The sequence below is a fragment of the Schistocerca piceifrons genome, chromosome X (genome assembly GCF_021461385.2).
Source record: "Schistocerca piceifrons isolate TAMUIC-IGC-003096 chromosome X, iqSchPice1.1, whole genome shotgun sequence".
In the NCBI taxonomy this organism is placed as follows: Eukaryota; Metazoa; Arthropoda; class Insecta; order Orthoptera; family Acrididae; genus Schistocerca; species Schistocerca piceifrons.
In genome coordinates this window covers 286,435,618-286,452,532 of record NC_060149.1, presented here as the reverse complement: position 1 = coordinate 286,452,532, position 16,915 = coordinate 286,435,618, and the positions used below count along the sequence as shown (strand labels likewise).

General features: G+C 42.7%; 1 protein-coding gene across 1 annotated transcript in view; it reads right to left on the bottom strand.

The window, feature by feature from the left end:
- LOC124721826 (endoribonuclease Dcr-1-like) overlaps window positions 1-16,915 on the bottom strand; it is a 293,757-nt gene that overhangs the window by 198,880 nt on the left and 77,962 nt on the right. Inside the window, exon 7 of the mRNA XM_047246948.1 lies at window positions 15,081-15,316. Coding sequence (XP_047102904.1) covers window positions 15,081-15,316 — 236 coding nt within the window. The remainder of the gene's footprint in view (window positions 1-15,080; window positions 15,317-16,915) is intronic.

Here is a 16,915-nt window from a genome sequence, read left to right as displayed (position 1 = left end):
AACATGTGGTTAAAAGTCTTCAAATTGCATTCTAATTTCCTGATCACCTGAATGCTGCCAGTCTAAGGTCATTTAAAAAGAGTTACCCAACTGCTGCATGACTTGAACTGTGCCACAGGAAATATCAGGATAACTGGTATTAATTTCAGTAACATCCAAAAAATTAAAAAAAAATGCTGAAAGCTTTGGTGTTGATCAGGAGTTGGTAGAAGTCGAGCAACACAACTGCAATTTTTGTCTATGAACAATAAGGTGGTTAATAAATTGTGAGAAAGTACTTTACCAGCTGCTCTGAAAGATGTCATCTGGAAGCAATATTTTCAAGAAAATCTTCTGTGATGCCAAACTGATTGTATGAAGATGCTTGCATGCTATATGAGTGACAACAGCTCTCCAAGCAGCCTCCAAAAAGGCAATATGCAGGCCTTTTGCTTTTAAGAGGTTCAATTAATTATTTTAACACCGAAAGTTTTGTTTCCCATTGGCATAATACACACCAATAGCTTCACACTTCCATGTAAGTTTTCCATAGAATTTACAGGTTTATCTTACTCGTGATATACAATTAATGAATGTACATATTACTATTATACTCTGTGTTCTTGTAGTGTTGGTCACATATAAGAAGTTTTAAGGCTTGCTCAGCTGTGTCACTGCACAAATACAGCACATTACCTACATACTTGTTCCATTACAGGATATATCAACGGCTCAGCCCGGCTTTGCACAGGCAGCATCAAGTATCTACAGCCAGATGGTATGACTGGCGTAGCATGTTTTGTTTGGAGATCACAAATAAAATTCAGAGAACAATGTCAAGCAACTGAATATCACCACTTTCACATAACTTATGTGGGTAAGATGCACACGCCAGGAAGGTTGTCTAGAGGCACGTATGTTGTGTGTTCCATATTGAATTGGCATTTGGAGTGACATCTCATTGCAATGATGGGAGCATATTACAATGTAAGTAATATGTTTACAACCAATAAAAATATTTTATATTCATTATAGGTGTATGTATTGGTTGGTTGGTTTAAAAGCAGGAGAAGGGACCAGACTATGAAGTCATCGGACCTTTGTTCCTAATAAAACAAAGCCACAAGTTTGAGAATAAAATGGACGAACCATATAACACAAAACGGAAAGAAAGGAAAAGCCACAAGAACGAAGGGAAGGCAACGAACACTAAAAGGAACAAAAGAGGACAAAAAAACAACAGTGACACACTAGAAACAGAAGAGAGTAAAACATGAAAACAGATTACAGTGGCTGGCCAACCACGAGAATAAAAAGGGAAAGCCAGCCACTCTGCAATGCATTAAAACCTCCACCCTAAACGCACTTGGGTAGAGGACACAGAGGGATGCGCTAAAACCTACATAGAAGTATAAAACCCACTCTTGCGGATAAAACGTAAAACTAAAGCTGCTGTGGAGGCATTGTCACCAACAATGAAAGGCAGAGTGCTGGGGATGTTAAAAGTCAGCCACAGAGCAGCTAAAAGTGAGTGGTCCAGCAAGAGGTGGATGGCTGTCATTTGGGAGCCACAGCGGCACTGAGGTGGGTCCTCGCGACGGAGTAGGTAACTACGTGTTAGCCACGTATGGCCAATGCGGAACCAGCACAGGACAACTGATTCCCTGCGAGAGGCCTGCATGGAAAACTTCCACACATTCATAGTCTCCTTAATGACACGCAGTTTGTTATGTGTGCTGTTATGCCATTCTGTCTCCCAAAGCCGGAAAACCCTGCGGTGTAACACAGAACGCAGGTCAGCTTTGGAGATGCCTATCTCCAGAAGCGGTATCCGTGTCGCCTGTTTGGCCAGCCTGTCAGCAAGTTCGTTGCCGGGGATTCCAACGTTTCCTGGGGTCCACACAAACACCACTGAACAGCAGGACTGTTCCAGGGCATAAATGGACTCCTGAATGGACGCTACAAGAGGGGGGGGGGGGAGGGGCTAGGGTAGCACTGGTCGATAGCTTGTAGGCTGCTCAATGAGTCAGTACACAGGAGAAATGACTCATCAGGGCATAAGCGGATGTACTCAAGAGCACAAGATATGGCCGCCAGATCTGTAGTTAAAATACTGCAGCCAACTGGCAAGGAGTGCTGCTCAATACGGTCTCCATGAACATATGCAAAGCCTACGTGACCATCAGCCATTGAGTCGTCGGTGTAAACCACTTCAGAGTCCCGAAACATGTCAAGAATCGAGCGGCAGTGACAGTGGAGAACGGCGGGGTTAACGGAGTCCTTAGGGCCATGCAAAAGGTCCAGACGAAGCTGCGGTTGATGTGTGCACCATGGAGGCGTACGTGAACAGACAGCAAGTAGAGGTCGTAAAGGGAACGACTCCAGTTCAGTGAGAAGGGACCGCACGCGAATCGCAATCGTTAGCCTTGATCTGGGCCACTGATGCGGGAGATGGACTGCTGCGGGCAGGAAAAGGAGACGGTAATTTGGATGCCCAGGGGACCTATGAACGTGTGCTGCATAACTGCCGAACAGTTGTGCATGTCTGATCTGCAGTGGAGGGACATCAGCCTCCACCGGTAGGCTGGTCACCGGACTCGACCTAAAAGCTCCTGTCGCTAATCGAACCCCACAGTGGTGCACAGGGTCGAGTAAATGCAATGCTGAAGGCCCTGCCAAACCATAAACCACACTCCCATAGTCAGTTCAGGATTGGACAAAGGCTCTGTAGAGCTGCAGCAGCGTACAGCGATCTGCACCCCAATTGGTGTTGCTCAAGCAATGGAAAGCATTGAGGTGCTGCCAGCACTTCTGCTTAAGCTGACAAAGATGAGGGAGCCAAGTCAACTGAGTGTCAAAAACCAGTCCTAGAAATTTATGTGTCTCCACTACAGTGAGTGGATCGTCATTAAGGTAAAGTGCGGGTTCCGGATGAACGATACGATGCTGACAGAAGTGCATGACACACGACTTTGAGGCTGAAAACTGGAAGCCGTTGGCTAGAGCCCATGACTGCGCCTTGTGGATGGCTCCCTGGAGGCGCCACTCAGCAACAACAGTACTGGAGCAGCAGTACGAAATGCAGAAGTCGTGTGCATACAGAGAAGGTGAGACGGAGGACCCGACAGGTGCTGCTAGACCATTAATGACCACCAAAAACAGAGAGACACTCAATACAGATCCCTGCAGGACTACATTCTCCTGGATATGGATGGAACTATGGGAGTCACCACCTTGGACATGGAAAGTACAGAGCAACAGGAAGTTTTGGATAAAAATTTGAATTGGTGTCCAGAGACCTCACTCATACAATGTGGCAACGATATGATGTCGACAAGTTGTGTCGTATGCTTTACGTCAGTCAAAAAAGACGGCAATCAGGAGTTGCCGTCTGGAAAAGGCTGGTCGGATGGCAGACTTGAGGGCCCCAAGACTATCAGTAGTGGAGTGACCCTGGCGGAAGCCACCGTGACATGGAGCCAGCAAGACATGTGACTCCGAGACCCAACCCAACCACTGACATACCATATGTTCCAGCAGCTTAAAGAACATTGGTGAGGCTGATGGGCCAATAGCTATCCACATCAAGTGGGTTTTTGCCTGGTTTGAGCACCGGACTGATGGTGCTCTCCTGCCACTGTGATGGAAGGATGCCATCACACCAGATCCGGTTGAAGATGACGAGAAGATGTCTCCTGTAGTCAGATGAGAGATGTTTAATCATCTGGCTGAGGATGTGATCAGGCCCAGGACATGTGTCAGGGCAATGTGCAATGGCTCTGAGAAGCTGCCACTCTGTAAATGGGGCGTTATAGGATTCACTGCAGTGTGTAGTGAATGAGCGGACATTCCCTACCAGCAGCCGTTTGAGTAGGCGAAAGGCTGGGGGGGTAATTCCCCGACACAGAGGCTTGAGCAAAGTGCTCGGCAATCGCATTTGAGTCGGTACATAACTAGCCATTTATAGTAACAGCAGGGACAGCTGATGGGGCCTGGTACCCAAAACGACGTTTGATCTTTGCCCAGACTTGTGAAGGTGACGTGTAGCACCCAATGGTGGAGACATCTCTGTCAACACTCCTCCTTCCATTGTTTGATAAGGTAGCGAACACGGGCATGGAGCTGTTTAAAGGCTATGAGGTGCTCCAGGGAATGGTGCCACTTACGCCGCTGTAGAGCTTGCTGACGCTCCTTAATTACTTCAGCGACTTCCAGCGACCAGCAAGGGACTGCCTTATGCCTTGGGCACCCTAAAGAGTGAGGAATCACGTTTTCTGCCACAGAAACAATTGTGCTAGTCAGCTACTCAACCATCATATTGATGTTACCATGTGGGGGAGATTCAGTGGTGACAGCAGAGGTGAAAGTTCCCTGGTCTAGCTTATTCAAAGCCAGTCTGGGCAGGAGTCCGTGTGCCTGACATTGGGGCAGTGACAAGAAGATGGGGAAGTGGTCACTCCACACAGGTCGTCACGAGCTCTCCAGTGGATAGATGGGAGAAGTCCTGGGCTACAAATTGATAAATCAATGGCTGAGTAACTACCATGAGCCACACTGAAATGTGTGATGGCCCCAGTATTTAAAGAGGCACGGCAAGTAAGCATGGTACCATCCCACAAGGGTTCAAATGGCTCTGATTACTATGGGACTTAAAATCTGATGTCATCAGTCCCCTAGAACTTAGAACTACTTAAACCTAACTAACCTAAGGACATCACACACATCCATGCCCGAGGCAGGGTTCGAACCTGCGACCGTAGCAGTCACGCGGATCCAGACTGAAGTGCCCATAACCGCTCGGCCACACTGGACGGCCCCACAAGGGGTTATGGGCATTAAAATCTCCCAGAAGTAGGCAACGTTTAGGGAGTTGATCAATCAGTGCAGCTAATACATTCAGGGGTACTGCACCATCTGGAGGAAGATATACACTGCAGACAGTTATTTCCTATGTCGTCCTTATTCTGACAGCCACAGCTTCAAGAGGGGTTTGAAGGGGCACATGTTCACTACAGACCGAGTTTAGGACATAAACGCAAACTCCACCTGACACTCGATTATAGTCGCTATGGTTCATGTAATACCCTTTATAGCTGCGGAGGGATAGGTTCCGCATTGCTGGGAACCAGGTTTCCTGGAGGGCAATGCAGATAGCATGTGTAAAACTTAACAGTTGCTGTAGCTCAGCCAGGCGGTGGAAAAAACCACCCCAATTCCACTGCAGGATGACATTATGAGACTGGGAAGGCATGGAACATTCAATGAGGCAGTTTAGGCCTCAAAGTCACCTGCTGCCACTGATTTATTGCCTGAGCAGTCTATATCCATTGTGTCTGAGGGTCTGGCGAGATCTAGGTCCTCAGCGGACACCAAAATCTCAACCCCATCCTCAGCCGCAGAACTTCTAGGTTTCCCTAGCTGGGAGGACTTCACTGTCTCAGTTTCCAAGACTGAGGATGAGCGTGAAGCCCTACGACCAGCTGCTTTTGGGCTCTTCAGCCACTGGCAGGTGTCATCTTTCCGACTAGAAGAAACCTGGGAAGGGAGTGACCCAAGGGACCCCTTCCTTGTGAGAGAAGCCGAAGAAGACTTACACTTCTCCGGCTTAGAAGTGGGGACGGATGTCCCCGATGGTTGCGGGGCGGGGGGGGAGGGGGGATTTTTGCTCCTGAAGTAGGTGGTGCAGAAGCAACAGGGAGGTAAATAGCCCCCACGATCAAGGGGGCAGGTGTAGTCTTCCGGTTCTAAGAGGTGACCTGGATTGGCGGAGCTGATGGTGCCAGAACTGTCATAGCGGAAGTGTAAGACGATGTCATACACACAGGATGCAGGCGTTCAAATTTTCTCTTAGTCTCAGTGTAGGGCAGTCGGTCCTGGGTCTTGTACTCCATGATTTTCCTTTCTTTCTGGAGAATCCTGCAGTCAGGCAAGCAATGCGAATGGTTGACACAGATGGGAGGCAGGGCACATGGAGTATTCGGATGTGATGGGCGTCCGCAATCTCAGCATGTGATACTGGAAGCACAGTGGGAAGACAAATGGCCGAACTTCCAGTACTTAAAGTACTGCATCGGGGGAGTGGTATAGGGCTTTACATCACACCAGCAGACCATCACCTTGATCTTCTCGGGCAATTTATCACCCTCAAAGGCCAAGATGAAGGCACCGGTGGCAAATTTGATTATCCTTCGCACCCCGGTGGACATGCAGGACGAAATGCACACCTCGCCGCTCTAAATTGGCATGCAGCTCATCGTCGGATTGCAAAGGAAGGTCTCTGTGGAATATGATACCCTGGACCATAATTAAGTTCTTATGGGGCATGATGGTTACAGAAACATCCCCCAGCTTGTCACAAGCGAGTAACTCCCGTGACTGGGCAGAGGTTGCTGTTTTGATCAAGAATGACCCAGATCTCATTTTGGACAAGCCCTCCACCTCCCCGAACTTGTCCTCTAAATACTCAACAACAAACTGAGGCTTCATCCTCATGGGAGTCTCTAGAGGAAAGGTGGTGTTCTTTTCGTGAATCGCTACTGAGGAAATTTAGAGAACCAGCATTTGAGGCTGAATGCAGTAAAATTTTACTGCCGCCAACTTACATTTTGCGGAAAGACCACAAAGATAAGATAAGAAAGATTAGGGCTCATACAGAGGCATATAGGCAGTCATTTTTCCCTCGTTCTGCAGAGTATGTATGTAGCTGTAGAGATGTAGATGAAAGATTCCCCATCAGTGCTCGAATATGCAAGATACCAGCGTGAATAAGATCTGCTGCCATCCTTAGCCTGATGTTCCTCCCATGGTGTGGCCAAGGAGGGGAACGATTTGTGGTCGTACTTCTGTGCATTGAATTGAGCTCGTGACCGCTTAGAGACTGCTGGTGTTTCACCACCAGCAAGAGATGATGGACTATGCTTCATCACGTGTCATCCGCCCTGATGCCACCCAGTCTGACCAGGGGCCTCCTCCACGGACGCCACCCAGCCGCAGCAAAGCCCACCTGGCACGATGGCCATTGCCGGGAGTCCTGATGCCCCAGGGGGATGAGCATCTACCCCTTGGCATACATTGGGAGTTAACAGCGCAGGCATCAGCAGAGCGATCCCTGCGTGGTCAGGGGGCTACAACCAACAGGATACATGGCAGCCCCACCACAACCGACTGGCTACCATGCTGGGTATCAGGTGCAAAGAAGTCCATGGTCATCGTCGACGCAGAAATTGTCACTGCATAGTGCATGGTGGAAAACGCACCCAGGAAAGTATCCTCATCCAAGAGATGGAGAATGGGTAGGACTGCAATGCGACGATGAGAAAGTGGACTGAAGATTTCAATGCACAATGGAGACGATGCACATTGTAAGGCGCCCTTCCCCAATTGGCTCTCTCTTCAGGAAAATTTTGAAGAATGGAGGTCAAACCCTACAGGGGACCATCACATAAAGGCCAAAATGTGTGAAACTCCTTTTAGTCACCTCGTACGATAGGCAGGAATACCTCGGGCCTATTCTAACCCCCGGACCCACAGGGGGAGGTGTGTGTGTGTGTGTGTGTGTGTGAGTGATTCAGTATGTATCAGAGTCTGGCTGAGGTAACACAAATAAAACAAAAAATAAGAAAAAAACATGCATAATGTGCATGTCAAGCTTGTGTTACAGCACTCCTCTTGTGAAGCTGAGTATTCACTGTGATGCATTTTTGAGACTCGTTGCCGCAATTCTTCATTGTGAATTGTTTGTGGCCAACTTCTTTGCCACGTCACACAAGGAATTTTGTCCAAATCTAGGTTCGATTCAAGGAAAGCAGAACGCCGAAAGTTGAGTCATCTCTGTGCTTCTGCAAAACTTTCCTTTCATTATATAAACAAAATAAAGGTGCAGCCAATGCTGCATTTTACTTTATGCATAAATAAATACCACAGGTTTTGGATTCACATGTTTTTTCGTTGCGCACGTGTTCTGAAACATCTACATTCAACTGAATGTCACTCAAGTGACTTGCATGTCCCTTACCGGTTATCCACTAGGAAAAGGGGAGATACAGTGTAACATGGAATCCAGGCCACATTTCATTTCTGGCGAATCTCCACATGAATGAGAGGTGAATGCTAGATTATGAGACAGAGTGAAAAAAGTGACTTAGCCAGGATTCAATCCTACAATCTTTCAGCTGGTAGTCAAATGCTCAGCACTAGACCATCACACCAAATTAGGATTTAGTCAAGCTTTCCACTGTCTCAAGGCACTGCTGCTCTCTCGAGTTATGGCGGCTGTTTTCTATGTGGAAATTGTATCATTTTCACAACTTAACTTTAATACATCATGATTCAGTCAGTTTGTTTGACATTTTATAAATTATAAACAAACACCTTGCTCGTGAAACAGTGTATCTATTACCCAAAACCTGATCAAAATCCCTATAGCAGTTCCTATACACTTTTATTACAGTGTGTTCACTCTGTTCTGTCAGTTTATAGTACAGCAGGTAACAAATGCAGAACTGTTCCCTTACAGGTACTGTTCAAATTGTCTACCACCACGTTCACAGCAGAGTGTACAGTGACACACCATAGGCTGAATTACATCCTCGAGAATTCCATGTGTTTGGCATAATACTTCTTTGGCTGCAATGAACCTAGCAATCAGGTGTGTGCAAGAACCAACTGGAGTCTTGTGAACTAAGTCCTTCACATGCCTTCTGAAGAAGTAGGGGTCATTCCACATCAAATCAAACAGGTCATGTCGTCCATCATCACAGATTTTCATGAAATTTTGCACATCTGCTTATAGTTATAACGTAAGAACTTGTAAAAAATCTCTTTGCTCTCAGACTAAAACTTTTTTTTCTTTTTTTATATCGAATTTTAAATGTAGTGATATTCAGCTAACTGGGTTCTGCACGAATTTCAGTGCAAAATGGTACCTACCTACATAAATGCCCATAGCTCAGGTGCTTATGAAGCTTTTGATTTGAACTTTTTTTTAAGTTAAGAGACACACACACTTAACAGACATGTAATTATTTAAGCTGTAAAGTTATAAAAAAAAATATACAAAAAATTCAGTGTGTGTCACTTTCCAATTTTCGGAAAAAGTACAGACACATTGAAAAATGCTTATATCGCATTTCTCCAACATCACATTTCTCCAACCTAGTGGCAACTTACAACTGGTCTTAAATAATTCCCAAGACAGTAGACATTGTAATAAAAAAAATATTAATGGGTTTTCTACGAATGGACACACACACAAATCTGAAATCACAGTACTTTGTGTTGTGATGAAAAAAATGATAATTCTAAATAAGACCATCCATCCCTGACACCCACTGCTTCAGATTTTCAAGAAACTTTTTCTACTTGTTACTTTCTGCATGGCAATAGTCTATGCAAAATTTCTCCACATACTTCATGTTGTTTGAGGGGAAAAAATGGAATTTTTTTTACAAATGTAAATGCTGCAGCTGAAGTTTGTCATTTGGATTGCGTTACCTCAGACAATAATAACAGAAAGTATCTTATTTTCAACACATCACTATTATGTTTCCCCAGATGTCACAGAAGGAATGGATCTTTATTGGGAAAAAAATTAATAGCTATTCTTGACTTATGGGAATATAGAAAATCAACTTGAGCTGTTCTGGTTCAAACAGTGATTTTTAAATATGTAAAACACTTTCTGACAGCTGATACAAGATTTCTTTTTATCGGAACTTTTTTTTAAGAAAAAATAATAAGAAGCACCTCCCTGAGTTTTGATAGGTATTGGATATTCATTTAACATATATCACATCACTGTTCAGAAGATCATTCAAATCACATTATGCAAACTGACAACCTATAGAAAGGCTGCCTCATGAAAGTACAGTGCAAAAAGTTATGAAGTTTAATTGAAACATTTTCATTACATGGATTAACTTTATTTAGGGTGTCAAATTAGCATCTTTAAAGAATAATTATTCTAGTGACACTAATGTTAATTTAAAATGTAAATGTTCAGCAGTGAAGATCCCTGAAACTATCAATGAAACTTTTTAAGAGCACCTCTGTTTTTAATCCACTGTGACATATTACTTTCTGTTAACGTCATATCCTTTTCATTAAAGTAACACATTCTGCCTAATGATGTTGATTTAGGTACACCAACAGCACATAAAATGTTTTCTCAAAGGCACAAAACAAGAGTCTTCCTTCTCAGTCCAAAAGAATGACACTGATGGTCCAGGTAGGTAGAGAAAAAGTAGTTCAATGTCTCTTTCTACATCACAGACATTTCTGGTGAAGCCAAAGTAGCGCGTGTCGTCATATACAGCTGTTACAAAAGAATTTTGTTGAGGACGAGTGCATGTCCATTGTGAGTCATTTTCATTGAAGGAAAAAAATCAGGAAGGCTATTCATAAGACATTACTCTTCTAATCTCTAAAGGATCACGAGAAAGTGGTTTTAATGGTGAAAATTCCTGGTACCACATACTGTGTGAGTTGTTGAAAATATCTTCTCAAGGTTCTTGCATAGGAAATCTATATTGACTTTCTCTAAGAAGTGAAACAAAATTGTCAATATTAGCTTTGAAGAAATCATAAAACACCAGATGCATTTGTTATTTGTGCATCATCCACTAGTTGAAGACTAGCTTTTCTCAACACAAATTTTTAAAGCATTTTCTACTCTTATATTGAGCAACACATCCATTAGTGAAACAATGCACTTTCTTCACTAGTGGATAATGCTCTGCCAGCCAATTAACCATTACCACATAAACACACATGGGATGGACTGTACAGCTGCTTCTTGTCCAGTGGTAACTCTGAATTTCTCTGAATTACAAAACTGTAGTTTTCAGCAAAGTTTATTTACAGAATTACTTTTTCTGTGGTTAAATTTTCTTTCAGTTTTTTCAATGCTTTTGACTGACACTTAGATATAAATGAGTGTGGTTTAAGTGCCTATAATTTTGTCACCAAGAAGTCTATGTATTCACCAATGGTTGCATACTGCTTTATCAGTTCTGTCCATGGATCTGTGTTTATCCACCGGATGAATTCAATTTCATCATCAGCATATTTATAAGCTAATTTCTGTTTTAATAATTCTGACAGTTTGTCATCACTGGGGCAATTACCACAGTGAGTAAGTATACAGTCGTAGTTTTCAGAGTCACATACAAGAAATTTTATAAGTTCTTTGTATGTTTCTTCACTGTGTTCTGCATCCAAAAGCAGTTTCACATTTTGATGGATACCATCCATGCGCACACACACACACACACACTGAATGAGTAATGGCAGCACCAGCTAGAATACACCACTTCGGTCTTAGTGAACAAAATTTAGAAAGACCAATGTTAATGTTTGGATTCTCCCATTTACAACAAGAGTACATTTCTCTTAAAGTTGCAAAGGATGTATCTTTTTTGCATATACACATTCTTCTGAATGCTAACTTTGTCTTTTGCTCCTGCTAACATTCGAGTATATTCTCTACGGTCAGAATCTTCAATACTACAATCTAATGTCCGGCACTCTTTTCTTTCCAAAACATGCTTCACTTTTTCTAGCTTCTTTTTTCCATATGAAGCCTTGCTATGATTTGGAATGGAGTGCAGTTCTCAGGAAGAGCACCTAAAATCATGTTTAAGTTTTATTTGCATCCTCAATACTTTGACTTTTTAGTATTGATTTGTGAAATGTCACCTCCACCCATCACTTTCGTTTCTCTCACTGATGTCAGTTTTCTGTTCACAAATCTTACGACATGTTGTGCATAGTTTTTGGCCTGGTTTTACATAGATTCTTTTAGCACTTAATATAAAAGACAAGCAAACTGACCTCAGATATTTTTTAACTGTTTGTCTGTGTTTTTGAAAGGATCACAGTTGTAGTATGAGACCAGAAAGATATTGCAGAAATTCCTATGTTAGAAGTATACGCAAATATGCAAAGTTTTGTGAAAATCTAAAATATAGAGTTACAAATCCTTGAATTATTGCCTGTTTTGACATGTAATGACCCGTAGTTCATTGGTGTACTGTTTTGTGACTGAGCTGGATATGGAACAGGATCACTGCAATCAATCCATTGTCGTCCAAACTGTATTTCTTTGTGGTTCGTAACATCAATTGCCAAGTGCAGTGGAGCACCATTATGTTGAAACTACATAAGCTGATGGATTCTCAGTGGCACATCATATAGGAACTGTGGGAGGACATTTTGAAGGGACATTTTATACATGTCTCTGTTCAATGTATCAGGAAGTAGGTAAAGACCAATCACAAAATTGTTGACATGAGCCCATACATTCACAGCAAGTGTCTGCCAAATAAGGATTGACGCACCAGTGCGTGTGGATTTTTGTCATCCCATACACGGCTACTCCCACTTTTGTCCTCTCCTGTAGACATGGCCTAAGGTATAAACAATATGAAGGCAGGAAAATTGGGGTTTTCTGTACAGAGCTGCAGGAACCAATATACAAATGTCCTAAAAATGGGTAGTCTGATGGCTGCAATGATCGCACCTTTTGTGGATGATACGGGTGCAATTGCTGTTCATTTAAGACTCAAAACAGTAGACTGGTTGTGTTCATAGCTTGTGCAATGTGCCAACTACATCACCAATTGTATGTAACACATTTGTTCCATATCAGGTGTTCTGGCATGCCTTACAGTGTCAGTATCTCATGTTCTAACACAAAAGGATCCAGTTTCTCATAGACACCTATGTACAATTGCAAAAGTATAGTGATGTGGTTGTCATTGGAGTGGGAATATCTCAGAAAAGTGTCTTTGTGAAGTCCTTCCAATGCATTCAGTGAATCCACACACAAACTGCACATTGGCTAACTCTTCATCAATAAATCTAACCATATTACTGCTATCAGTCTCTGTTAATGCACAACTAACGCTGTCAGAAAATACAACCCTAGGGAGAATCGAGCTGTACTGAATGCAAACTTGAGGGCACCCTGTCATCAACAGCAAATACCGTGAGCACACGGAAACAAGAGAAACAGCATATATCATCAATATTTGGACTGTTGTGCACTATCACAAGTGCAATACGGATTCAAAACTAATTGGGATAAGGAACGAAATGAAATGCAATAACTCTGCAAAGAGCTGCCAGAGACTGTTGGTCCCCTGTATCAAAATACTCAGTAGATATCCCTGAACAACCTCTGAAAGTCATGGTTCACCCTGTATAAGAATGCAGAGTCTTGTGGCACTAACATTCCATAAAATGCTCTCAGGCTGCCAATCATGTCATTGTCATCAGCTAAAGTTTACATGGTGTTTAACTATTATAGACACACATGCAATGGGTGCAGTAGAGGACAATGAAGCAAGCAACTGATCACAATAAACACACTTCCAGCAGCCACTAATTTCCGTGATAACAACAAATACACCAGTGTAGACACGTGAATGTTACAACACAGTTAATGTTTAAGGCTACATTTATTTCGAAACTCTGCAAATTAGGCATATATTACAAAATGATAAACTGCCCCCATTTAATTATATCATACTGGTACACAGTGTTTCAACAACACGTTCATTAGGTTGTGGCTTGCCAATACCAAGGTCTCCCAGGTCCCCTGACTTGAACTCATTGGCTTTTTGTGTGTGTGTGTGTGTGTGTGGGGGGGGGGGGGGGGGGGAGGGGGGGGGCAGGAGATACTTAAAAGCTTTGCTGTACCCCAGCCCTGTAGACTCCAGACAGTGTTGATAAACTCCAGAAACGCATTTTGGACGTCTGTCAGTGTACAGGGCTATTACAAATGATTGAAGCGATTTCATAAATTCACTGTAGCTCCATTCATTGACATATGGTCATGACACACTACAGATACATAGAAAAACTCAAAGTTTTGTTCGGCTGAAGCCGCACTTCAGGTTTCTGCCGCCAGAGCGCTCAAGAGCGCAGTGAGACAAAATGGCGACAGGAGCCGAGAAAGCGTATGTCGTGCTTGAAATGCACTCACATCAGTCAGTCATAACAGTGCAACGACACTTCAGGACAAAGTTCAACAAAGATCCACCAACTGCTAACTCCATTCGGCGATTGTATGCGCAGTTTAAAGCTTCTGGATGCCTCTGTAAGGGGAAATCAACGGGTCGGCCTGCAGTGAGCGAAGAAACGGTTGAACACGTGTATCTGGACATGCTGGAAAATTGGCTCATGCCACAACTGGAGACGACAGCGCCGACTTCATCTTTCAACAGGATGGTGCTCCAGCGCACTTCCATCATGATGTTCCGCATTTCTTAAAGAGGAGATTGGAAAACCGATGGATCGGTCGTGATGGAGATCACGATCAGCAATTCATGTCATGGCCTCCACGCTCTCCCGACTTAACCCCATGCGATTTCTTTCTGTGGGGTTATGTGAAAGATTCAGTGTTTGAACCTCCTCTACCAAGAAACGTGCCACAACTGCGAGCTCGCATCAACGATGCTTTCGAACTCATTGATGGGGACATGCTGCGCCGAGTGTGGGAGGAACTTGATTATTGGCTTGATGTCTGCCGAATCATTAAAGGGGCACATATCGAACATTTGTGAATGCCTAAAAAAACTTTTTGAGTTTTTGTGTGTGTGTGCAAAGCATTGTGAAAATATCTCAAATAATAAAGTTATTGTAGAGCTGTGAAATCGCTTCAATCATTTGTAATAACCCTGTATTTGGTACATGCCTGAGATTTTTGAATGTATATGGTCATCGACGAGGAGACATGGTAGCCATGGTAACCACCTGGAACACTTGCACTGTGTTTGTCCTCGTGCATATCTGCAGGCTGGAACCTTGTGGCTCTTGTTATAAGGTGTTCATGTACTCAGTCATAATAAGTTGTAATGGAAAAACCATTGGTTTCTGCACCTATGTTTATTAGGTTATTAGCTTTTTCACTGCTTTCTACTCGCCTCTTTCATTTGTACATAGAAAAGTCAAACGCAATGACATAACAGCAGTCAATCAGCAGTCATACCCCTTGACAAGTACTTGGTCTAAGCTCACTGCATACAAACGGAAGCTGAAGAACATATTATTGGATATTCTAAGATAAATACGCATTAAAAGACCTTGTATCAAATACTCACCTAAGGTGTGTAGCACATCTAAGAATTCGTTGAGGATTTTTAGTGGATCAGATTTCGGGTCAGGAATATCCTTCAGCTCCTCAAAAAATTCATCATCATACACTTCTAATGGATCATATCGATGATCCTGAATAAAGTTTAACACATCAGTGACGATATCCTCTAAAGTGTTATCTAATTCACCTGGTTGATGAGGCGCACATTCCAGAACAAATTCTTTTGGTTTTGTGCTATACCTGCAGACAATTAATAAAAACATAAATGAAATAAATTAACCAAGATTAGGTAAACTGTTTGAGGTCTTCAACACACCAACTTACCAGCTCACTAGTATAAACTTCTCAGACTTTTTAAAAAGAAATAAAATCTTTAAAACAAGAACACTTATACATAAAATGTTCTAAAAAGAAATAAAATGTCAGTCAAAGAAAGAAAATGAAAGCTGCTACTTACCAAACAGAATTACATGTAACCACAATCATAAGATACTCAAATATTATGTTTTCAGACCAGAAGTTTCTTAATCTACCAAAAGAAAGGAAATGGCATGAGAAATAATAATAATAATAATAACAATAATTATAATAATTATTATTATTATTATTATTATTATTATGTGGAAATCCAGCAATTATGTAGGAGAGTCACTCAGGGCCCGTACTCGAACGTAAGAAATCATATTATGTTAGGAAAATTAACAATGAGATGTGAACAACATATGGAATTTGAAAATCTTGACTGTACTCTTCAGAGATGATGGTGGTTAGTGTTTAATGTCCCGTCAACAATGAGGTCATTAGAGGCGGAGCGCAAGCTCGGGTTAGGGAAGGATTGGGAAGGAAATCGGCCGTGCCCTTTCAAAGGAACCATCCCAACATTTGCCTGAAACGATTTAGGGAAATCACGGAAAACCTAAATCAGGATGGCTGGAGACGGGATTGAACCGTCGTCCTCCCGAATGCGAGTCCAGTGTGCTAACCACTGCGCCACCTTGCTCGGTCTCTTCAGAGAAATTATACTGGTATCCATCTAATGTTTAGGGAAATACAGAAATCCTAAATTCTTGCACTACAATTTGTGACCAAGTTTACCCAAAAGGGATCCTCGAGTTTAACAATGTAGCACCATGATTAGTGCTCTGAGATGGCCAATCAAATCAAAAAATCAACACAACACAGCTCATGTGACAAGTGTATGTTATGAAGGAGAAACAGTGGAGAACACACCAGAACACAAAGGCTAATGATGAAGAAGAGAGCAGTAACGGAGCATAAAATTAACTAGCTCTTTAACAGCAGTGGAACAGAATAATTTATGAAGCTCTGAGAAAAAGATGATGATGATGATGATGATGATGTGGGATAGCAAAAGCATTATCATATAAAATAGAAAATTTTAGTGTCCAATAGTCTCCTGAAATTAAAAATGTTTTATGCATTTTGCAACATAGTACGAGGTGCATTCAAGTTCTAAGGCCTCCGATTCTTTTTCTCCGGACTGGAAAGAGATAGAAACATGCGCATTGTTTTAAAATGAGGCCGTGTTCATTGTCAATACGTCCCAGAGATGGCAGCACTGTATGGCAGATGGAATTTTACTGCCAGCGGCGAGAATGAGAACTGTTTTAAATACTTAAAATGGCGACGTTTTCCTTACTTGAACAGCGTGCAATCATTCGTTTTCTGAATTTGCGTGGTGTGAAACCAATTGAAATTCATCAACAGTTGAAGGAGACATGTGGTGATGGAGTTATGTATGTGTCGAAAGTACGTTCGTGGGTGCGACAGTTTAATGAAGGCAGAACATCGTGTGAAAACAAACCGAAACAACCTCGG